This window comes from Phoxinus phoxinus (genome assembly GCF_949152265.1).
Source record: "Phoxinus phoxinus genome assembly, chromosome: 2".
Lineage (NCBI taxonomy): Eukaryota > Metazoa > Chordata > Actinopteri > Cypriniformes > Leuciscidae > Phoxinus > Phoxinus phoxinus.
Genome location: NC_136877.1, coordinates 50,767,674 through 50,792,163, shown reverse-complemented (window position 1 = coordinate 50,792,163; position 24,490 = coordinate 50,767,674). Strand labels below are relative to the sequence as shown.

Sequence of the window (24,490 nt, the reverse complement as noted above, 5' to 3'; positions counted from 1 at the left end):
CTGAGCCGGAGGTGTCTGTTGCAGTTCCTGAGCCGGTGGTGTCTGTTGCAGTTCCTGAGCCGGTGGTGTCTGTTGCAGTTCCTGAGCCGGTTGTGTCTGTTGCAGTTCCTGAGCCGGTGGTGTCTGTTGCTGTTGCAGTTCCTGAGCCGGTGGTGTCTTAAGCTGTTGCAGTTCCTGAGCCGGTGGTGTCTGTTGCTGTTGCAGTTCCTGAGCCGGTGGTGTCTGTTGCTGTTGCAGTTCCTGAGCCGGTGGTGTCTGTTGCTGTTGTAGTTCCTGAGCCGGTGGTGTCTGTTGCTGTTGTAGTTCCTGAGCCGGTGGTGTCTGTTCCAGTTCCTGAGCCTGAGCCGGTGGTGTCTGTTGCAGTTCCTGAGCCTGAGCCGGTGGTGTCTGTTCCAGTTCCTGAGCCTGAGCCGGTGGTGTCTGTTGCTGTTGCAGTTCCTGAGCCGGTGGTGTCTGTTGCTGTTGCAGTTCCTGAGCCGGAGGTGTCTGTTGCAGTTCCTGAGCCGGTGGTGTCTGTTGCAGTTCCTGAGCCGGTGGTGTCTGTTGCAGTTCCTGAGCCGGTGGTGTCTGTTGCAGTTCCTGAGCCGGTGGTGTCTGTTGCAGTTCCTGAGCCGGTGGTGTCTTAAGCTGTTGCAGTTCCTGAGCCGGTGGTGTCTTAAGCTGTTGCAGTTCCTGAGCCGGTGGTGTCTGTTGCTGTTGCAGTTCCTGAGCCGGTGGTGTCTGTTGCTGTTGTAGTTCCTGAGCCGGTGGTGTCTGTTGCTGTTGTAGTTCCTGAGCCGGTGGTGTCTGTTCCAGTTCCTGAGCCTGAGCCGGTGGTGTCTGTTGCAGTTCCTGAGCCTGAGCCGGTGGTGTCTGTTCCAGTTCCTGAGCCTGAGCCAGTGGTGTCTGTTGCTGTTGCAGTTCCTGAGCCGGTGGTGTCTGTTGCTGTTGCAGTTCCTGAGCCGGAGGTGTCTGTTGCTGTTCCTGAGCCAGTGGTGTCTGTTGCTGTTGCAGTTCCTGAGCCGGTGGTGTCTGTTGCAGTTCCTGAGCCGGTGGTGTCTGTTGCTGTTGCAGTTCCTGAGCCGGTGGTGTCTGTTGCTGTTGCAGTTCCTGAGCCGGTGGTGTCTGTTGCTGTTGCAGTTCCTGAGCCGGTGGTGTCTGTTGCTGTTGTAGTTCCTGAGCCGGTGGTGTCTGTTGCTGTTGTAGTTCCTGAGCCGGTGGTGTCTGTTCCATTTCCTGAGCCGGTGGTGTCTGTTCCAGTTCCTGAGCCGGTGGTGTCTGTGACTGTTCCTGAGCCAGTGGTGTCTGTGACTATTCCTGAGCCAGGGTCTGTTCCTGTTCCGCCTTGGTCTTCACCGCCATGGCCGCCCGAGTGGTCGTCTTCACCCTGGTCGTCTCCGCCGTGGCCGCCCGAGGGGTCTTCACCGCCGTGGCCGCCCGAGGGGTCCGAGGGGCCGTCTCCGCCCTGGCCGCCCGATGGACTGTCTGTTTCGCCCTGGCCGCCACTTAAGCCGTTTCCCCTTGTTCCTGTTCCCCTCCATGGACCTGGCCCCCCATCCCACCCCCTGATCCTCCACCTTTCCTCCTCCCGCCTGGACTCTTGTTTTGTTTGTTTCTTGTGGTCTTGGAGCGTCTGGTAGCCGCTCCGTAGAGGGGGGGTTATGTCACAGTGTCTGGTGGTTCCCTGGGTTTAACACTAGAGGTCTCAGTTTTCACGGTGTCTAGGCATTTTCACTACATTTCCCATAATCCTGTCTGTCACTGATTGTTCATTTCCTTCAGCTGTTTCTCGTCACCTTGTTTGCACTTGTGTATATATACCCTGTCTATTTCAGTGTTTGTCACGGAGTCCTTGTATTTTGTCTCCACACTTCCGTTCCTGTTGTTCATGTATGTCTTGAGTTCTTTGGATTGCCTTTTGATTTCGACCCTTGCCTGGACTGATTGTGAGTATGGATTACCCTTATAATAAATACTGCAATTGGATCTTCTCATCTTGTGTGTGTTCGTGACATGTTGTGCACAGTTGTATATCTACAAATTGTGTTTTGCATTTGTTAAATGTATTTTACGAATATATAATTTTATTTAGCAAATTGCTTTTTGTGAATATATATTTTTTCACGCACGTGAATTTTTTTTTTTTTGTGTACGTGAATTAGGTTTCATGCATGTGAAATTGTCTATGCATGTATGAATTTATGTTTTTTTTTTGCGTGAATTTTATTTGAGACTTTTTTGCCTCCATAATTTTCACCTTAAAACTGCAGTGAACCAAGGACCAAAAAAAAAACGGTTTGAAATCGCTGGTGTTTCTGACGTCACAAACTACCTTGAAACCAGTCGGGTCAACATGACATATGTGACACTTTGATGCATTTTAGTGTTGTTAGAATCGTGAAAGTTTTCCCTGTATCACCCAATCAAATTTCATATGCCTTGCTAGAAGATTAAGGATCGTAATCGTTCCCTAAGAAAGTACAATTCCTCATTGACTCATTCATTCAGGGTGTGACATCTCTCTCACCAACAAAACTTCAGCAAAGATCAACTGGAGCCTCAACGAATTGCATCAGGGGTCTGTATCATGATAGTTGAACAAACTCAGGGTTACAGGAGTAGTTTCAAGTTGACAAAACCAAATCAGTCCAAACAGGCTTGGTTGGTACCATGATGACATTGATCATCAACTTTCTGTCAACTCAGGCTTTGATCTTGAGATTGTGAATAACTATAGAGCACGTGCACAAACACACATTGGGTCTCATTCATGAAACACGAGCAGAACTAATTTTTGTGTAAATCTTGTGTAAAGTGGTTCTGGCGTAAATTTTCGGATTCATTAAAATGTTCGTATTTTCCAAATGTTAGTTGGTACGAAAGAAATCTACACCTGCTCCCAGCCACGTGTAAATAGTGCGTTTAATATCCGAACGTTTTGCTCATTAATAAGGCTGCATTTTAATTCACCTTACTATTTAGCCTACACAGCATTTTGAAAAAAAATATTATAGGCTATATATATAGTAATTTTTTTTTACTTTTATTATGAGAGTAGGTAATAGCAAACGGAACACTTTAATCAAATAATTAATTGCTTTCAATAGGGCTGGGCTATAATTTTTTCGAAGTGAACTAATTCGTTTTTTGCAGTCAAGCTTCATGTCGAACCATTTTCTTTTCACTTTTGGGACTGTTCGATTAACAGATGAAACTCCAGTAACTGCATCTGTAATATGCTGCCAAGCTTCCTTTTTTTTAGGACCTGATACGCCACTATGTAGGCTACGCTTGAAAATAAAATGTGTCGGTTTGAATGAACTTCTGATAATAAAATATTATTTTATAATGAGAAATGTTTCTTTTTCGTTCGCTTTTGAGAAGACATGTTGAAATCCTTCGTTTGGTGTCATAATATGATGCCCATATATGGTTGTCAGTCGGATTTAATGGGCGGGATTTATGGTAATTGAGAATGAGCGTGCACGCGCGTCCTATTTACGACTGATTGGAATTCATTAACACACACACACACTTCACTATCACATCTGACGTTTACGAAATATTTGTGAATCAGGAGAAGAGTTTTCGGGAAGGGCTCTTTACGCGCACATCACTCACATATTTACTCGTAAATTTACGAATGTTTCATGATGACACCCATTGTGCACAATGCAAAAAATGCCTTTCTTACTTATTTTGTTGTCTTGTTTCCAGTCCAAATACTTAAAACAGCCCAAATCAAGAAGCATTTACTAGATTAGTACAATTACGTAAAATATGATATCTTGTTTGTTTTTTTGAAAGACAGCAAACTCCTAGTTGCTTTTTATTAATAGTCAGTAAGGTAGTTGTTAAGTTTAGGTTTTGGGTAGGATTAGGGTTAATGCAGAATAAAGCATTAATATGTGCTTAATAGCCTTTGTACTAACAGCCAATATCCTAGTAATATCCATGCTAATAAGCAACTAGTTAGTGAGTATTGGACCCGGCCTAAACTAAACTGGTACCCATGTCGTACCCCATTGGCAGATAATTCTGCTGGGTTTCAGCAAAAAATCTGTTTTATTTCTTCAGAAAACAAGATATAATATAATATAATATAATGAAATGAAGCATGAGCAGACTTGTGGCTTCACCTTCATTGTGTTTCCAAGTTTCTACACTACAGCCACGTAATGTTTTATACATTTAAATAAATACATTCTTAATATTTTTTATTTTTATGTTTGAGCATAAATGTTTATGTCCATAATAAGTCTTGAAATGTAAACTCTCAAGTGTTAGGTTTCTCAATGTATGTTGATTATGTGTCTATTCAGAATGATAGAAAGTTTCTGAAAAGATGGAATTGCTTCTGTACTAACGTATATGCAAATGCTGTCTCTATCTCAACTGACATGCACAACTATTGAAATGTTCTTAAACAGTAAAGTTGCGATATCTATGTTGCCATACTGGTGAGATTAAGCACTCTGTGTGCTCTTTCAGTCACCAGTTGGTTATTTAGCAAGGACACTACTCAATGTTTCAAGTGTTTAGGCACTGCTGGTTTTTAGAGAATGTGACATTTCAATCCATTCACAGTCATTTGCTTATCTAATAATGTATTTTTTCTTTGGCAAAAAAAATAAATAAGTATAAATAAAAAATAACACTTCAGCCTCAGCTTTTATTTAAACTGCACATGCTTGCACAAGAAAAAACAAACAAAACGGTAACACTTTATAATAAATGGTTTATAATAAACTAATGCAGGACTAATGATTATTACTACATTAACACTTCAGCTACTACTATTAACTAATATGGAAACAAGCTTAACTAATCAGGAAGCAATGTCGAATATAGGACTAAGATATTTCCTTATTAGGTAATCAATAATTACTTGAATGAGATTGACATCATTAAGAACTAATAGGTAATTATAACAAATAATAAAGAACTATTACTTTATTACTAATCACAACATTAACAGTTCTGAGTTGTGAGAAATTGTAGTTCCTGCTTAGTGACTAGGTAACACTTGAGTTATTATTTATACTTTCTTTTTTTTTTTACTATATTCAGAGTAAAATTGATGACTGACTATGTCTCAGACACACGATAATGCTAATGAGGCTAATCTCATCAAGTAATTATTGATTAACTAATAAGGAACTATCTCCTAAATTTGATATGACTTACTGATTAGTTAAGCTTGTTTCAATATTAGTTAATATTAGTAGCTGAAGAGTTAATGTTGTGCGACTCATTAGTCCTGCATAGTTATTCGTTACCCAAAAAACAAACTGTACAAAAGTGCTTGGCATGCGGGATCATGATGATCGGTGTGTTTCGAAAGGTTTAATAGAGCATATGTTAATAGAAAAATGCCTGTGCATTTGTGGAATGAGACAACAGACAATAACCTTTTTTTTGTTTTTTTATACTAACAGTAGAAAGAATATGAGGAATAAAATAAGATGGAAAAGGGGCGTGACAAACGACTGGGCAAAAGAGTGATAAGAGATTCTAGAGATATGTGAGAGGCACTGAAGAGCAAACTGCCATAGACTTCATCCTACCAGTGAAGACATCATCCTACCAGTGAAGACATCATCCTACCAGTGAAGACATCATCCTACCAGTGAAGAGAGAGTCTGCGTGAAGATGTGGAAGACGTGTGTGACTTTGGCACTGCTCATATGTGTTCAAGGTAAGATCTTACTCTCAAGAACAGTGGCAAATATTATTTCTCTACCGCACTGTCACTTATATTGCAGTTTCTGTTTTTAACCCTTTAGAACCTGAAGCTTAAAATGGTGTTTTTCACATATTTTGATTTTTTGTCTGTAAAACAATGTGCTATCTTCATGTGCAAGCTGTCATCTTTTTCAGAAAAAGGTTAGCTTTCAAATAATTAGAGTTATTGACCGTTATTGTGTGTGGTGAGTTTGTAAATAGAATTTAAATAGACAAAAATAAAAAAACGAGAATAAATTTACTGATTTTTATTTAGAAAAAAAAACAGACAAATCACGAACGAAAGAAATTAACACTTTAAAGTTGAACAATGAACTATAATCCATATATACAAGTCTTTTTTGTGACATTGGGTTGCACAGTTTTCATTTAGGACACTTTTTTTCATACATGCACACGTGTCAAGTCAAGTCATCTTCATTCATACAGCGCTTTTAACAATGTAGATTGTTTCAAATCTGCTTTACAGTGATAAATGTATAATTTAAGGTAACATATTGTTCTGACTTTATAGCGGTTCTTGAATAATGTTATTTTCCAGCTAAAGTTAGTTTTGATTGATTCCTTTCCGTCGAAAGGAAAATGTGTTATTCAATTAGGCGCTGCTAAGACGACACCGTTCTCTCTCTACAGACTTTAAACACAAACCTGTGAGAAACGCTGATGGTGCTCACATGCGCATCAAGAATTAATTCTATAGTTATGTGCGTTTGAATATTTGTGCGCATGTTTGTAATTCCCTACAAACCAATCCTAAACAAACTACTTGTCCTGCCTATAAATTTTGATACAGAATTTTATTTTATTGTATCACTTGGGGAGTAGATACGCAAACCGAATTTTCCCACAATGCTTTATCTGTAGAGTGGTAAAGGGATCCTTCAGGGGAGAGGCTAGTCGGCACTTCAGCACTGCGTTACATACAAATGCATGCATACATAGGCACACACGCATACACATGCACACACCACATGCTAAGAGGGTAACGGCCATCCGCCTCCCAAGTTTTATTAAAAATCATCCCAATCGCCTCTTCTGCTGTCTACCACTTCTGTCACCATGTATTTGTTCATGTCTTTTATTATTTGATGCAATCCAAAAAAACACTCTAACCTGCCGCACTCCGTATCTCTCGGTTCAAATCCTTCCTTCCCGCTCTGCCAGAAAGCTGCTGTCTTTTGCTGACGGAAAGCATGACATTACCGTAATAAGCCGTATATTGCAGAAAAGCGCATGTTGTCTACTGTCAGGGGCAATTTTAATGGTTTTGATAGTGCAAACGGTTGAAGAGTTATGGTATGAACACAGCTCGCTGGTGTGTGTCAGCGACGACACAGCCGGTTCTAAAGGGTTAAGTTGGATAAAGATTTAAGTGATTTCTCTATGGAATAACTACCTGACAAATCACTGAAAAGATCCTGAAAATCCTGAAATATCACACTTGTATTACATGATTGGCAAGTCTTTGGAGACTGGGTTTTTGGAGAGAGTGGGAGGTCCAATTGAATGGTTCAATCTGGCAGAAGTTATCAAAACATCTCACATCTTACAGCAGCTTTAATAAAACACACTATGGTTTTCTAATAGAAAGGTTTCTGTCATCTGGAGCCTATGTGATATTTCTGTCTCTGAGCAGTCTCTCTCTTTCCCACAGTGTGTGCACATGGCCCTTTGTACCCTCGTATTAAGAATGGTGTTAATGCCCAGCAGGCCTGGCCGTGGATGGTTAGTTTGCAGGACCCCACCTGCCATTTTTGTGGAGGTTCCCTCATCAGCAGGCGATGGGTGCTGTCGGCAGCTCACTGTTTCATTAGGTCAGAGCCATATCAACACATACAGTATAGACAGACTTTAAAAAAACTGTCTTTTGTGATTGCTCTTCCACTATTTTTGTTTTATAGGAATCATGGCACAGTTATGGATAAAAACAGCATAACTGTGCACTTGGGACTGATGACACAGCATGGAGTTAATCCGAATGAAATCGTGGCATTTGTAGAAAAAATCTACATTCATGGCTCGTACAATGCAGCGACTAACGACAATGACATCGCTCTGCTGCACTTGACTTCTCCAGTCCCCCCAGTCCCATTCAGTCCAATCAGTCTGGTGGCTCACGGCAGTGATTTCCCTCCTCCCACCAGTAGTCGGATCATAGGCTGGGGACAAACTGTAGCTGGAGGTTTCATAGGTCCTGTCAGCAACTAGATTTGACTAATTTAGTCAGATAAAGACATCATGATGATGATGATTGTGTGTGTGTGTGTGTGTGTCCAGTGAATCTAGCTTATCCTGGGATTCTGCAGGAGGCTGGAGTTGTTGTGGTGGACAGTACTCAGTGCCAGAACCAGCTGTGGACATACACGACAAATCCAAAACCAATCACCAACAATATGATTTGTGCTGGCGGTCCTGCCGGTGGCAACATAGACTGCCTGAAGGTCTGTCAAGATTTACTGTAGACCCTACCTTTAAACATTTAATACTTGACACCCCCCCCCCTCCTGGTTGTGAAAACACAACCTCTTCTCGTCTGCAGGGGGATTCTGGAGGTCCAATGATGAGTGTGCACTGTTCACAGTGGGTTCAGTCTGGCATCACCAGCTGGGGTGGCTGTGGAAATACCAACTTACCCGGTGTTTACACCCGCGTCTCACAGTTTCAGCAATGGATTACAGTCACTATCCAGAACCATCCAAGCCGGGACCTCCCACGGTTCATTAACGTAAACGCCCGGTGCCCACGTAAGATTCTCACACACACATTTATACAGTTATACACATTTATGCATCATTAATAACACACTTCTTTGACTGATGATTGTTAATGTGTATTTAAACAGCAGGAACACAGATCACTCGTTTAAAATGATGCTGCTGTGGTGAGTCCCACCACTGTTACACACACAACACATATACATTAGTCATTTCACACCAACAAGAGTGTGTTGTGGCTGTACACCAGTGTGTGTGTGTGTTCATATACAGCTATAACACACATCTGTGAATGTGAAACTCATTTAATACAACAGAAAAACAGGGGAAAAAAACAAGGAGTGACCCAAAAAAACTCTTATGTGTGTGCAACTTTATTCCGCTACGGATTCAGGATCTTCAGGATGTTATGCAAGAGCATTTTATTAGGGGAATAACAAATAATAATGATTTAAAATGATAAAAGCTTTAAATCCCATGAATTAAGGACAACATTTTCTTCTATTTAAATGTTTAGTCCTGAATTTTAACTTTAGTTAAATGTCAATAAGAGCCTGTTGAAACATCGATATCTGATCTTACATAAATTTGGAGTTAACTTGCAAATGTTATTGTCGTTAATAGCAGGGAAATGTACTTGTGTAATAGTGTATCCTATCTAAAAATGTATTTTACTGACAAAGAATGCAGTATTTTATTCTAGCTTGTAGATTTCAGATGCTATAGCCTCAACAGTACATTCTCTCACTCCCTGTTGTTTATTGTGTCTCTGCAGTGCGAGGCGAGGAGGAGCTCGGAAGACTCTTCTAGGATGACCTGGACACACGCATGTTTTGCATGTTTGCCAATAAATATCAAGCATAGATCTTGTGTATTTATTCCAACTCAAAATGGCTTTAATTATCTGTGCCCCCCCCGCCCCCGCCCAGATAATATTGAGCTAATGTATGACTATCTAATGTGTCATCAAGGTTTAATTCCCTTAAAACTTATTTTATTAACTAACATTGTTAATTAATTTGTTAATTACTACAGTGAGTAGTAACTACAGACAGGGGCGTCGGACTGGGGGTAAAACCAGTTCTGATTACCAGAGCCCCAAGGGGAGAGAGGGCCCTTGAAAAGTCTGGAACATATTTTATTTTATATATTTTATTTTCATTTCCTAATTAAAATTCCTAATGAATGTCAGATGAAATGTAAAGTTAGTGTATTGGCTGAATAACTTGGTTGACTGACTACATTTTGTATACAAAAAAAGTAAAGACTATCCAAGGTCTCTCATGGTCCCACCCCTTGCTAATGCGCCCAATGGTTTAGTCCACCTGCACGCATTTAGTTTATGATAGTTGCGCACAGTGGTTAAATTGGGCCGGCCATAAGCCTGCCAGTGTCGCAAAAAGTGGGTATGCGCTATGCCAAAGCGATGTTAAAAAAAGGGGGGGGGGGGGGGGGGTATTTTCTATATGTAGCTGCTGTTGTGCGTTTCTAAATAATTTCTGCATTTCCTCAATGTTATATAACATTTTAGAGTAGGTGCCCTCATAAAATTTCATCATTGAATTTTGACATACAGTAGAAGAGGGGGAGATAATATCGCTAGCGGGCGGGGGGGTAGTACCCCAGAGTGCAGTCTGGACGATGGGGCGGGGTGACACGTGTCGCTCCGCCCACCCCCAATTTAATTGGCTTATTATACAGCAATATTGGCTAATGTTTTATTGTTAAGACACAGAATAGACAAAGTTATTGTTTAAAAACGAACGCTTGGTGACAGCACCTCAGTGTAGGCCTATACTTAATAATGCCTAGAGTTGTTTTCTTATTTCCATCAGGGTTGGTGGATCAGCTCAAACTCGGGATTTTACGCAAATTATGATAAATCGCTGTATTAAAGGAAAGACATCGGACAAACCCGAACGCAAGCAGATGATTTTAAATTTTAAATTTAAATGTTTTTAAATTTAAAGTACGACTGTTTTTTGTTGATGATTTTTTTTGACGTGCGCAAAGTGCAATACGCCAATAGCCTAACCGTTGCCTACTTCCAATAGTTACTTATTTATACCTACTTAATAATAATATTACACATAAATAATAATATTTGCTATAGATCGACATAGTAATATCTGTTTTAGTAGATTTATTTATTTTTTTCACTTTTCAGCACTGCAGGTTTTAAAATTCCTATTGTAATTCCTAAAAAAGGCCAGGGCTTGTATTATTTGGTAGCCTATTATTGTCTTATTTGTCACTTTCGGTACTGTCTTACTAAAATACAGTGAATTATCATTATGTAGTGTAAAATCCCGAGTTTGTTTTTATTCACCAATCCTAATGGAAAAAATGAAGAAGCAAAAATGAATGATGTAAAATTAAGGAGCCCTGCATGACATTCGGAACATATTGTCTACTATCAGCCTATAAGCTATCTCTCCTTGAAATGCTAGTAATTTAATGCAGTCATGATCATTGCACTTACGTGGCATTGACTTATCTGCTGGGTAAATTAATAAATATAATTTAGCTAAATCTAAAACATTGTATAATTTATATCAGCAACATATTTCTTTATATCGCCCAGCTCTAAACCTACTCAATATTAAAGCTTATAGGCCTATATTACTTTTTGTAAAGCTGCTATAAAAACGATGTGAATTGAGCGCTATACACATTTTTTTGACTTGACTTCACTTGATATAGACCTAGGTATATATATCGTGGCCACGAATGAAGAATTCGTTCCCCAGATTTACCAGCACGTATAGGCTACATTACACGGCGGTCTGCCTTGAAGGGATTGTTTGTTATACAGTAACTTCATTTAACTTATTAAGTCGTATTAACTGTTTAACTCGTATCAAGTTAATAAAAACATTATTTAATTGATTGTTACTAAATGCCATGCAGCCTACGGCCAATATCATTCATAAACTCGTACATGGAATGCATGCTCATGCCTCAAGTGTCTACTCCAATAAGATTGCTGTATTATAAACCAATGAAATTGTGGGTGGGCGGAGCGACACGTGTCGCCCCGCCTTAATGAGCGCTGAGCGAGCAGCACGAGTAGCGAGTTGTCGTCGAAAAAGATGGATAAAGCTAAAAAGCTGGTGGGGGCTAAAAAAAAATAGGAAAGGAAAGAGGGAAAATGAGATGGCATGTAAATTGATGCGACAGCAGCTAAATAAGTGGATGGTGAAAGGCAACAGTTAGGATTTAAAGTGTGACGTCCAGGCATGCCATCGAGACTACCGGGAGATTCCCAGTGAGCCGACGTTCTTTTTGGGCCAATACATCTCATACTTTCTTTTTTTTTTTCTTAACAGCCCATAAAACTCGTACATCGGCGGCCCATTCGTTTTGTTTTGTTTTGCTTTTTGTTTTGTTTTGCTTTGCAGTGCATTGTTTTACAATATATGGCTATTACTATTGTAAGGCTGGAAATAATCCAAGATTATTTCAATGCAACAAAGACACTGCTTTTCATTAAGACATTTCCAGCATAGCGGTGATATGGGCCTGTGGGCCGGAGGTTGGGAACAATGGACGAAATTGTGATGGTCTGATTGGTCAGTTTGAATATTTCACACCTAGGTGTTGGGAGATGGTCGGGGGAGAGATGACAAAACAGGACGGCAAATGTTCTTCACGCTCTTGTCTTTGGATGCGAAGCTGGGGAGAGGGCTCTCTCCCTCTCCCTCTCGCTCTCTCTCTTTCTCTTTCTCTCCCTCTCTCTTTCTCTTTCTCTCTCTCTCTCAGGTAACATTTATGTTGGGTACAAATGATTTAAATTCTCATTACATCATGTTGTAACTATTTAAGTGTAAACATAACCTTATTGCACATTGAACTTTTATTTAATTCATGGAGTCAGATTAAAACGAGATAATTGCATATGAGAACCTGTGTCTTATTTAACCAAAATTCCTTTAAAACGCTGGAGAGACTCGAACACGCGTTTCCTTCCCCGTGCTACTGGAAACCCCCATTGGACCAAAATAGCGCGACTTACACTATCATGGGATTAATATTATAACTATTATTATGTAGTAATGTAATGTAGACAGACACCGTAACTAAAAGAGGTTTGAATTTTTCTTTGTTTTATTTGCACACTGAATATGGGTTGGAGCTTTCAATTTTGAAATCTCAAAGTGCACTAGATTAATGAATTTAACATTAAAAAGCACAAAATGTTCACAATGTATGTGTCACTAATATCATAACAAGGTAAGACAATGTGTAATCAAGTGATGACTGATTAACAGCAATGTAAATGCTAAATGTCCTAATACCTGTTGATACAACAATGCAAAGTATAAGCTCTTAACCTGGCTGTTGTGAAGCATCGGAGTCAGAGTGATCCATTTGCAGCTTAATTTATTGAGCAGAGTAGTCAAACAGGCAAGGGTCAGAACCAGCAGATACAGCAGTGAAGACAGGGCTAAATCGTAGTACAATACCAGGCAGAGGATCAGGGCAGGCAGCAAACAGTCAGAGGACAAAGCAGAGGTAACGTAGGCAGGCGTAGGGATGGCTGACGCGAAACAGACGTTCCGAAGCTTTGCGAGATCCCGAAGCGCAGATGATTCGAAACACTGATCCGAAGCGTGATTCAAAACACCCATGTCACGTGACTATGGCCAAACGAAGCCTCGAAGTGTTTCACTAAGTGTTTCATCAGGTGTGATCCGCCGAATCAGCGTTTGATTGACACCGTCGGGAACAGACCACACGATCGCACATCTGTATAAAAGTGAAATCAACGCATATTGACCTCGTGGGTTTTTGTGAGAGGAGTTTGATTTTGAGATAGCGAATTTTTGGTGAATTTATAATGCGATTTGTTTAGTTATATTTAGGCTTACATTTAAATTTACACAACACATTGACCTAGAGACACAGAGTATACATATAGTGACACATTAATAGATACATAGATATAAATATATATAGACAGCTAGATTAATAGATAGATAGATACATAGATAAAGATGGGGGTAGAAATGTCAACATCAGACCCATCAACATCAACACCAGTAAACACAGGACAGTTTATGGGAACTTTTTGATACTCATATCCATCAAACCCAGATGATACACAATGCTACAGCTGATGCCACAGTGGAAGTGAAAAAATACATCAACGATGCGTATTTGCCCAGAACTCATGATCCACTAACTTACTGGAAAGAGAGATCGGCAGTAATCTTTCCTCATAGTAGCCTATGTCATGGCTAAAAAATATATTTGTATTCCAGCAACAAGTGTCCCTTGTGAGAGGATTTTTTCAAAGGCTGGAGAAATTATCTGAAAAAAAAAGAAGTAGGCTAGGTCCTTCCACAGCAGAGAAATTAATATTTTTGAATAAAAATATCTAAAAAAGCGAGACATTGTGGCTTGATTTATTTTATTAATATTCATTTTGCAGGACCAAAATAACATTATGCACAGTGAGGAGCCTAGTTACAAGATTCACATATTAGAAAAGTACAATAATAAAAAAACAACAACAATTTTAATGGCTCGTCAAGGTTGTTTCAGATCAACACCTGCAAGTGACCACTAGGTGGCACCGTGGAGACGGGTGTCGGATTGATTCGAAGCCTCGAAACAATATGAACCATTTGGTTCAACTGTTTCATTGCTTCACGAAGCCTCGATCTGCCCATCACTAGGCAGGCAGCAGACAGGGAGATATCAAAAACGGAAGGGTCACAACACGAACAGGCAGTCACAGGAATAAACGCTCAGTAGTGTTCACAGTAGCAAAACAAGACTTCGCACTGAGAGCTGCATGCAGTGCAACTAAAAAGCCTAGTGAAGGAGACACAGCTGGGCGTAGCGATTAGAGCCTGAGCTGGGGCTGTTGGGAAATGTAGTGTGGTGAAAGAGTCAATATTCGGGCGAGGGTGCCCTCTGATGGCCGGAGAGGGAGGTTACAGAGTCTGTGATTGTGACACTTGCAGTTTTTCACATATCATGTAAGACTCAATTTCTCCAATTCTTTGGACAAAACTCTCCAGAAAGTGCCATTTAATAGAAAATGGAATTGGTTGGTTTTCGTTAACAGCTTTACATTATTTGCATGGAAACTAAACAAATTGACCACTACATTTTAATTATTATAATGGATCTGGATATTTCGAGTAGTTTTGTAATTATTCTCCATCTTATGTGCATGATATTATGCGAATAACATTATTTGCATCTGGTAAGATTCTTATCGTTACTGAGTCAAGGGTTAATACAAAAGAAAGCCAAACTAATTTCTAAATGGTAACTTAACTTTAACCAAGCAAAGAATTTGCAGTAATAATCGTAGCTAGTGATGGCGAAATGAGGCTTCCTGAACCACTGAGACCTCGCAGCCCATTGCTTCACCAAAAGGTTCATTACTCGAAGCTTCATTCATTATTGCTCACTAGTGACACCTAGCTACTGTGCAAAGATATAGCAGACACATTAAGTTATTCTGAACCAATGACCTGAGCAGACTTATGATGTCCGTATTAACCCCCCCCCCCCCCCCCCCCATTTAATTTATTTATGTATTTTCTTCTCACTGTAATATCTGTAACCTTTCATTTGCAATAATAAAAGTACATGAGCAGACATTTGTCCATTGCCTGGGTATAAAATTCAATATGTATCTTTCTTTGACTGAATTTACTTGTGCAGAAACAAGTGTCACACACACAATTCATTAATTATTCATAAATTGTTTGGATAGTGCAAGTATGAACAACAAAAGTGAAACGAGTGCAGTGCTTATGTTGAAGGGAGTGTAATAAAGTAAACTGCAACAGAATATGGGGTGGGAAAAGTTAAGAATTGTTTCTGGGAGGTTTTGTGCCGTGAATGGTTACAGTTTTAGTGCAGTGTTGTGCTTATGGGACTGTGGATATAGAGGAGTTTGCAGTTTGGGGTGCATGGGTGAAGGTAGGATTACCATTGATTTTTATTGAGAAACAGATTTTTTTCAAGTACAATTTCTCTTCTTGGACAAAACCTCTCCAGCCTTGGAAAATATCCTTTCACAAGGAACAGAGGATTCAGGGGAACATAAAAATGCCAGTGCCAGCGGGAATAAATGAGGATACTGATGCTTCTGTTGAGCCCAGACAGGGGAGGATTTCCTCGTCCTTGCTGGCTCCATTACCAGGAAAAGTAACAACAAGCAAACACATCAAAAAGGGCAATCCGAATCAAAAAGCAGTCCAGTCCAGATCCAAAAATCCAATCCAAATTATCTTATCTAATTCATATATGAATAATATAGCTACTCCCTATAATATAGCTACTATAATTAATAATAACAATTTACTATAACTATTCTAACCTGATATAATTCAATAATATACAGCCCTAAAACATATATGACACAATAATGACAATGAGAGCTAACTCTCTTACTCTGACACTACACATGCTGCTACTACCCCTGACAACACCCAAGTAGCGCAAGTTTCGAACCCCCTTTATCTGGAAGCGACACTCAGAACGAACCGATGACGTATCCACACAAACCGAGGCCTCGTTTGTCATGAGTCACAGGATTTTCACGTTAACAACACAAGCCTCGAATCGCGGCTTCATCTGGCACGCCCCTTTTTACTCGACACAAGCTCCGACGCCTCGGTTCAAATGTCACATCACTAATCGTAGCTCAGAGAACACATTAGCAGGCGAAATGCATCAACCTTTGAGAGCTCTTTTTAGAAATTCAAAACAGAAAATATTGGGGGGGGGGGGGGGTAATACTATAAAACAAAACCACAACTTCAAAAACAAACATGTCATACGGTCACGTGAAAAGCAGGAGACATACAAGACAATGATTCGACACAGACTGCAAACACAAAGGAACTTATAAAAGGGACAAATCAGGCAGGTGATGAGGGAACAACAGGTGGGGCAAATGACACCAATAATGAGATAACAAGGAGGGTTGGGATGGAGACAGAGACAGGAACACAAAACACCACATGTGCTACACGAGACAGGACAGGACAGGACAGGCATGAGACAGCTCTGTCTACAAAACGCAATATGCGCTCAGTAACTTAGCACAGTCAAAAATACCTCGTGAAAATGGCGATTTTACAGGTTGGGAGCAACATTATAGAATAACAGCAAATGCTTTCTGTTTGAAAATAGACTGCGTTGCCCCCACGTGCTATTTTTTACAGTCCAAGACTGTTTTATCCTAGCCTGGGTTTCCCCATGATGCCTTGTGTGCAGCGTGATTTTATTCACACTGCTAGGCAGCCTGGAAACCATGGACTAGATTTTCGCCTCAGCGAGGGGACCAATCACAGAACGGGGAGGGAGGAGCAAGACGATGACGATGTCTATGCGACACACAGAAGCAGTTTGTTTATATCAACATGTGCACTGCAGATTTACCTTCTACCCTCATGTTTGTCTTGCACAAACGGCAATAGTCGCTGAACGCCATCGAGCACACATAAAACCAGAAAATACATCATATACGAAAATTGCATTATGGAGCTGTTTGAGGTGTGCCCGGTGTGCCGGCGGAGCTGCTCTGTGCGTTCTCAAAGCATCGGAACTTTTATACGAGTTCAACAACTCTGCAAAAACTGTCAGTATTCACGCAGATGGAGCAGCCAGCCGGTTCTGGGCAGCACTCCGGCTGGGAACCTGCACATTTCTGCTGCAGTGTATCTGTGTGGGGCTTCATTCTGCACATTCGAAAAGGTATGAAGCACATTAACAAGTTTTTAATAAAACTTTACCATGTTAAAACTAATATTGTGCTACATAATCGTGGCCGCTTTTTGTGTCACCAGATATGCTCTACAATGAATCTGCAGCTTTTCAAGTATGACACCTTTCGGCGCCATTCCCGACTGTACGTCGAGCCAGCTATAGTGCACAAGTGGACGCACTGGCAAAATGAGACGCTAGATTGCCTGAGTGAACGGGAAAGGGTCATCGTTGGAGGTGACATGAGGGCTGACTCACCAGGTACATAGTTGTAAAGAAGAAGGATGCTCAGGTATTTTCCGGATCATGAAGCATAACATGCATAGTAGTTCTAGGTAGTATAGTATCCAACTGAATTCAACGCACTCGTGGTAATAATGCTTTGTGTAATGTTACTTTCAAAGGCCACTCTGCAAAGTTTGGAAGCTATACATTGATGGACCTTCAGACCAACACCGTTGTGGACATACAGCTGGTTCAGGTGGGAGAGAAGAAATATCAGTTATCAAAAAATTACATTTTGAGAAGTTTAAAACTTCTGGTTTGTCTAAGGCCCCATCCACACTACTGCGTTTTCGTTTAGAAACGGAGACCTTTTGCTACGTTTGCACCTCCCGTCCAGACTACAACGGCAAAACCGAAGACCTAAAACGGAGAAGTTTAGAAACGCTCCGACCCCGTTTAGCGTTTTGAATCTCCGGAGGGCGTTTTGGTGAAGACGGTCAAAACGGAGGACTTTAGAAACATGACGCAGAGGCTCACGCTCGGATCTATGATTGGGTGTCATCAGTCATGGCGTATCCTTCCCTGATTCGTCAGACACCCATCACATGACCTGTCCCCGGGAAGAAAACATACAAAAACAGCCTGGACTACGTAACGTTAGTGACTGCAACATGGATAACGAATTACAAGCGTTACTGACGTTGATGTCTTTGCTAGCAGCTGTTGTGCAAGTAAATTCTGCATTTTACAATCTTACAACTGCCTACATGCGCCTTTTTACACCGGCACGCGCATGCCCAGTGTTGGTGAACGGTCACGTGATCCGTGTTTTCAGTCGTTTTAATGTGGACGGAGATCAACTCTAATACGCAGCTAAAACGCTGGTGTGGACGGAGATCGTATTCGTTTTAATTCTCCGTTTCTACACTAAAACGCAGTAGTGTGGATGAGGCCTAAGATGATTGTTTTGTTCCCTACTTGTCTATTTCAGAGTAACGAAGTGGGAGGAAGCTGCCACATGGAGAAAGAAGGATTGGAGAGGAGCCTTGCCCTGTTGGAAGCTCGTGGTGTTACTCTGGAGTGTATTGTGACGGACCGCCATCCACAAATACAGAAGTACCTCAGAGAACGTAACATCAACCAGTTTTATGATGTGGGGCACATCGAAAAAGGTTTTATTCATTATAAATCGTACAAATTCAATAACATAGATTTATAAGTGGGTGTAATATAAAAAAATAAAGAAATTGTGACAGTTTATAGGCATATCACAAATATTTAGTGCTGGCAAACTGTGAACATCACTGTATTTACTCTCGGCAGTAAAATGCGTGTCTATATTTGTATTTACAGGGATTACGAGGAAACTTGAAAACATTTCCAAGATGAAAGGCTGTGAAAAATTACGTAAATGGCAGAGAAGCATTAAAAACCACATTTACTGGACTGCATCATCTTCAGCCACTGGACCAGAAAGAGTGGCCAAATGGAGATCGATTCTGAACCATGTCAGGAACGTACACACTCATGAGGATCCACACTTTCCTGCTTGTCTCCATCCTCCAAAGGGAAGCAGAGACAGAAACAAGTGGCTTGTTGCCGGTATGATACTGCAAACAAATATTATTTTTGTGCGACACTAGGGATGCTCATTTCGGTAAATTTTCCCGACCGACAACCGCCGCTCGTTATCCTGTTATTAACCGTTAACTGATAAGATGATAATATTGAATTGGCATTAAAATAAAAATAAAATTAACGAGTGTCTATGACCCGTTAAAAATACAAAAAAATGATCACAGGTTTATTTTAACGTGCAAACAGCAGCAGAACAGATCAACACCAGAACCGGATCCACATGATCACACTCCTGCAGCATTTCTGGCAGTGACAACAGAGAAAAACAGAAGGAAATAACATATATAAAAAAACTAAAATAGGCCTACACCAAATATATTTTTTAAACTAAAATAATTAACTAATTAAGATGACAAGAAGAAAACACTGAATCAGGTTGAAGCTTTGAAAAAGAAAAGAAAAAACAGGGTTTTTTTCCCATCAGACTACGTTTTTTCGTCAAATAATAATAGCAGGCCTCAATCCACAGCTTGTCTAGTTCTTATTTTTAAATAAGTCACATGTCTACATGATGTGGGGTTAGTCTGGGTCTCCAATGGCACAGATGTCCCGGGAATACAGAGATAACGTATCGCTAGAGTGGCCATCTTCGGAAAGCGCCTTTCGTTTGCTTGTGGATGTTTGCTTTGCAAGTGATCGCCGATTGCATTGTACTCGCACTACTGCTTTATTTTAACACCGCGTAGTATATTTTGCAAGTAACTTCGTCGCCCTTTCTGTCGAAATGGTCCCACACAGTCGGCTACTTCTTTTCACTTGCTTTATTTAGCTTGCTCAGCTAGGCGCGTGCGGTTGCGCGTGTCGACGCACCCCATGAGTGAGTTAACAAATATAGGCTATATACTATTTTTTTTTTACCATGCAGCAAACAAACAACAACAAAAAAGGTAAAAATATATATATATTTTTTTTACTTTTAAACCGTTTAACTGAATTTTTTTACTTTCAGTTAATGGTTAAACGGTCAACATGAGCATCCCTATGCGACACGATAAAAAAAACAAAAAAGGTACTGTTAGTCGAAGTGTAAATAACCTAAAATTAAAGTTATTAGTTGTAATTAATTGTAATTAATGCAATTTGTGTATGATTTCTCATAGGAACTCAGGCCTTCTACAAGCTGGAGAAAGTGATGACAAACACGCGGATTTTGAAGGACATCACCAAACTAAGTCCACACCACCAGACTTCATCTTTGGAGTCATTTCATAGCGTCATTCTACGCTTTGCCCCAAAAAATGTGGTGTTCACATTTCTTGGACTGTTGTGCAGGTAATTTAACTGCTGTTAACCCTTTAGAACCTGAAGCTAAAATTGATTTTTTTTTACTGTAAAATTCTAAAACAATGTGCTATCTTCATGTGCAAGGTGTCATCTTTTTCAGAAAAATATTAGCTTTCAACAAATTACAGTTATTGACCATTATTGTGTGTGGTGAGTTTGTAAATAGAACTGAAATTTAAAAAAAAAATCAGATTTTTATTTAGAAAAAAACTGAAAAATCATGAACGAAAGAAACAAACACTTTAAAGTTGAAAAATGAAGTATAATACAACTATACAAGTCTTTTTTTGTGACATTGGGTTGCACAGTTTTAATTTAGGACACTTTTTTTCATACACGCACACATACAAATGCGTCCATTCATATCAGGCACGCACACACACACATGCATACACCACATGTAAAGATACGTGAAAAAGTAACGGCCATCCGCCTCCCAAGTTTCATTAAAAATCATCCCAGTCGCCTCTTCTGCTGTCTACCACTTATTTCATCATGTATTTGTTAATTTAATTTATTATTTTATGCAATCCAAAACACTCTAACCTGCCGCGCTTTGTATCTCTCAGTTCAAATCCTTCCTTCCCGCTCTGCCAGAAAGCTGCAGTCATTTTGTGACGGAAAGAAATTAGCCGTATATTGCCGAAAAGGGCATTTGCGGCAATTTGAATGGTTGTGATAGTGCAAACGGTTGAAGAGTTACGGTACAATGAATACAGCTCGCTGGTGTGTGTCGGCGACGACACATCCGGTTCTAAAGGGTTAAAATAACTTTTCATCACTGTTGGCTGTTTTCCTGAATTGTGTTGTGCACTTGCAGACTATACCTGGCTGCACTTCATTACAATGAAAATGCTGGTCGTGCACAAGCAACATCATCAACAGGACATCCACTATTCAAAGTGAACTTTCCAAAGGCCAGGAAAGGACAATGCACGATCAAACAAGTGAAGACACCACCAACGTTCAGTAAGTTACTTTTTATTATAAAATGAAATATAAATGAACAGTGTTATTGCAAGTTTTCCTGAAAGTTAGGGTAAAATACTTTAGTATCTACAAATAAATGTTGTTTTATTGCACAGAGTACCTAGATGACCTGCAGGACCTAATATTTGAGCATGTTTTGGTTGACCCTGCTCCATACATGGATGCGGTGCTGAAGATACCCACACCACCAGACCTGTGTGCGGAGTACGAGCGGCCAGGCGAGGAGGAGGTCATCTCCACCCTGGTGTCCAGATATAATCATCAGCTGGTAGGACACCAACATATCTGCCCTGATCATCTGGAAACTCACGGCGAACCCTCATCACCACACAGGCTGGAGTCTCGACACGTACCGACGGCCCAGGAAACCCCAGCGCCAGCTCAAATCCGTCTCGAATGCGTTTCGGAGGGCATTTAGCTACACCTGGTCTTAGCTATCCGATCACAGAACACGCATGAAGTGGCCAAGTGTAAACAGATTGCAGTGATGCATGTTATGGTGAAAAATTACTTTAATTAATACTGAAAATATAAGATGAATGTTAAGGTGTGCCCCCTGAAAGCACAAGTGGCCCTGTTACTGTGGTCTAGAACCGCCACTAAATTACTATCGGCGTGACGGGGTTGAGTTTAGACTGAGGGACATCATTTAGAGTCTGAATTTTATAAAATAACTTGCTTTTAAATAAGAATGTAACAAGTAAATACTTACAATTACAATTACACAATTATAGACACTGCATATTTTGTTAAATATTTTCAAAGTAAAAATATGATAGAAAAAATACATTATTTAATGATAAAATATTTGATATATAATGTTTATTCATTAGCCTATAATTGACACACCAAAGTAAAAAATTTACTTTATTTACCATCACATTAAAAAGTTATTACATACTAAAAATCCCAGGAATGACCCATAATGGTTTGGTGTTGGTGTTTAGTGTGTGTAGGTGTTGATTTTTAACAAAATAATATTACATTATTTTGTAATATTATCTTTACGAAATATTATTTTCAGCTGATAAAACATGCAGGTTTATTAATGTCTGTTGTAATTTGTACGAGCCAGCAGCAGGTGGCGCTGTTCCCAGTACAACCAGGACAAAACATCAGACCTTCCTGAGGCTCATGCATATGCTGACATTTAATAAACCAGAAAAATCCTTATATTAAATAAAGTAATAAAATCCTGTCCGGATGAGTTTCCAGAGCTCAGTTCTGTGGCTCGATGAAAAACGCCGGTCAATCTGAGCTATCAGTCCAGTCCAATTTTCCAAACACACACTCTAGTTTACATGTGGATCATGGATGTGTGAATGACTTACACATAAACTTGTTTCTGCTTGTGTTATACATATAAGGTAATGTAAAAACGTTATGGGTTTATAGAATATAGATGAGGTTAGTGACAGACAGAAGACAGGAGATGTGTCTTATAGTGACAGAACGTGTGAAAGGTTCACTTTAACTGAGATATTGTGGTTACCGCTCCTCATTTGCTCTCACATGATCTCAAGAAAAACTTGTACTCGTTCTTTGGCCAAAAAAAAATGAGGAAAAACACTTAAAAACACATATCAGAGATTTCACACAATAAATAAGCCTATCATATTTCTATACGTTCATATTCATACACTATCATATATTCTCATTCATCAATACCCTTAATGTGGTTTCTACTCTTACAACTTTTACCTATTTTTCTCGAGACTTGTCACAGATTATCTTTAGACTAAACCTCCCAAAAAGCCACCAGATGTGTTTTTGGAAATCATTATTCTATATCTGCATAATTAGACATACATTTTCACATTGGTTGTTTGTATTCAGACTCGTCTGGCAGTAAAAGTAAGGTTTGTGTGGTACGGTGTAAACCTCTAGGTTTGTGTCTGAAAGCCGCATAATGTGGTTTAAAGCTGAGATGCAATAAATATACAGTATACACTACAGTGCCATTCTCAATTAAAGTACAATAATATGAATAATGCATCAGTGTTTCCTTTCCTTTTGAACATGTTTTTTGTTTCACTCCACACAGCGTTTTCCTTTATAAATATATTGTACGTTGTTTCTGAAACTCTCCTTATTTAGGAAGAGAATATAATTGTTTTCGCAGTATTAAAAAGCGATTGGGCTGCGTATTAGGTTTTTATTGATGTTATGTTTATTATTTTGTGGTGTTCACACTTTGTGTTGTTTGTCATGACTCTCTGGTTTCGACAGCTTCAGCTCTCCTGCCGCTGTAGCTTTAATCAAACACACACTGATCTATTTCATCAGTCTTTGTCTCTTTATTTAAATAAATTATCAATAAATTTAGATAAAACCAAACTTATGCTGTGTGGTAATCATAAAACTGACACACAAGTAAAAGTAATGATTAATAATGTTAAAATAGAAAGAGTGTACGAAAAAACATTTTTGGGTGTGATTCTGGATTACAAAATCTGTTGGAAACCCCATATCAAACATGTTAGAACAAAAGTAGCGCAGAGTAATTGGGAAAGTTGAGCATGTATTGAGTAAAAAAGCACTTTATATTTTGTATTGTTCACTTGTGTTGTCTTAAATTATTGTATTGAAGTATGGGGCAACACCTACAAAACCATTATACAAACATTAAGCAAAATACAAAAAAAGAGCAATTAGGATAATAAATAAAGTAGGATACCGTGAGCATACCAATTTACTGTATTTAAAATTGCACACTCTAAAGTTTAATGATCTGTTTAAGACTGCACAATTAATCTATAAAGGAATAAATAAAAAGTTGCCTGGAAACATACAACAACTATTCACAGATAGGGTTGGGGGTTATAACTTAAGAGGGGATTTAAATTTGAGACAACATATCCAATCCAATCCACTTTATTTATATATCACCATTTAAATAAACACAAGGTTTCCAAAGTGCTGTACAACACAACAATAAAAACACAATAGGCTAAAAATAATAAAATACAACAAGCACAATAAGATAAAAGTAATAAAATAAGATAAAAATACATAAATCAAAAATATATAAAAAATGTACTGCCATGCAACTCACTTAAGTCACATCAAACACGATTAACTGCTGTTAAAAGCCAAAGTAAAAAGATGGGTTTTTAGCAGAGATTTAAAATGAGAGAGTGAAGAAGCTTGTCTGATCCCTAGTGAAAAAAAAGTATACT

The 24,490-nt window shown here is 39.5% G+C and overlaps 3 protein-coding genes across 3 annotated transcripts in view; all 3 read left to right on the top strand.

Annotated features, from left to right (window-relative positions):
• The window catches only part of LOC306992573 (uncharacterized protein), an 868,003-nt gene that overhangs the window by 389,140 nt on the left and 454,373 nt on the right, over nucleotides 1-24,490 (top strand). The gene's annotated exons all lie outside the window — the stretch shown is intronic.
• Nucleotides 5,418-9,300, top strand: LOC306990531 (mite allergen Der f 3-like). The gene is made up of 7 exons (XM_079597485.1): nucleotides 5,418-5,677; nucleotides 7,379-7,538; nucleotides 7,626-7,915; nucleotides 8,002-8,165; nucleotides 8,264-8,468; nucleotides 8,567-8,605; nucleotides 9,214-9,300. Exons 1-6 carry the CDS (start codon nucleotides 5,632-5,634, stop codon nucleotides 8,593-8,595), a joined length of 894 nt encoding a protein of 297 aa, XP_079453611.1. The 5' UTR covers nucleotides 5,418-5,631; the 3' UTR covers nucleotides 8,596-8,605; nucleotides 9,214-9,300.
• On the top strand, nucleotides 16,950-23,421 carry LOC306988076 (uncharacterized protein; the record flags this gene model as incomplete). Its single annotated transcript, XM_079592791.1, has 8 exons — nucleotides 16,950-17,165; nucleotides 17,258-17,435; nucleotides 17,579-17,655; nucleotides 18,391-18,571; nucleotides 18,753-19,001; nucleotides 20,138-20,309; nucleotides 21,142-21,290; nucleotides 21,407-23,421. The coding sequence occupies 8 exons, from the start codon at nucleotides 16,950-16,952 to the stop codon at nucleotides 21,727-21,729; spliced, it is 1,545 nt and encodes a 514-aa protein (XP_079448917.1). The 3' UTR covers nucleotides 21,730-23,421.

What these genes read in the sequence shown, in the direction of transcription:
- LOC306990531 (XM_079597485.1), top strand. Translation starts at nt 5,632, where the DNA reads ATGTGGAAGACGTGTGTGACTTTGGCACTGCTCATATGTGTTCAAG. An exon ending in ACTGCTCATATGTGTTCAAG is followed by an intron (nt 5,678 to 7,378) that starts GTAAGATCTTAC and finishes TCTTTCCCACAG; the next exon opens with TGTGTGCACATGGCCCTTTG. An exon ending in GCAGCTCACTGTTTCATTAG is followed by an intron (nt 7,539 to 7,625) that starts GTCAGAGCCATA and finishes TTTGTTTTATAG; the next exon opens with GAATCATGGCACAGTTATGG.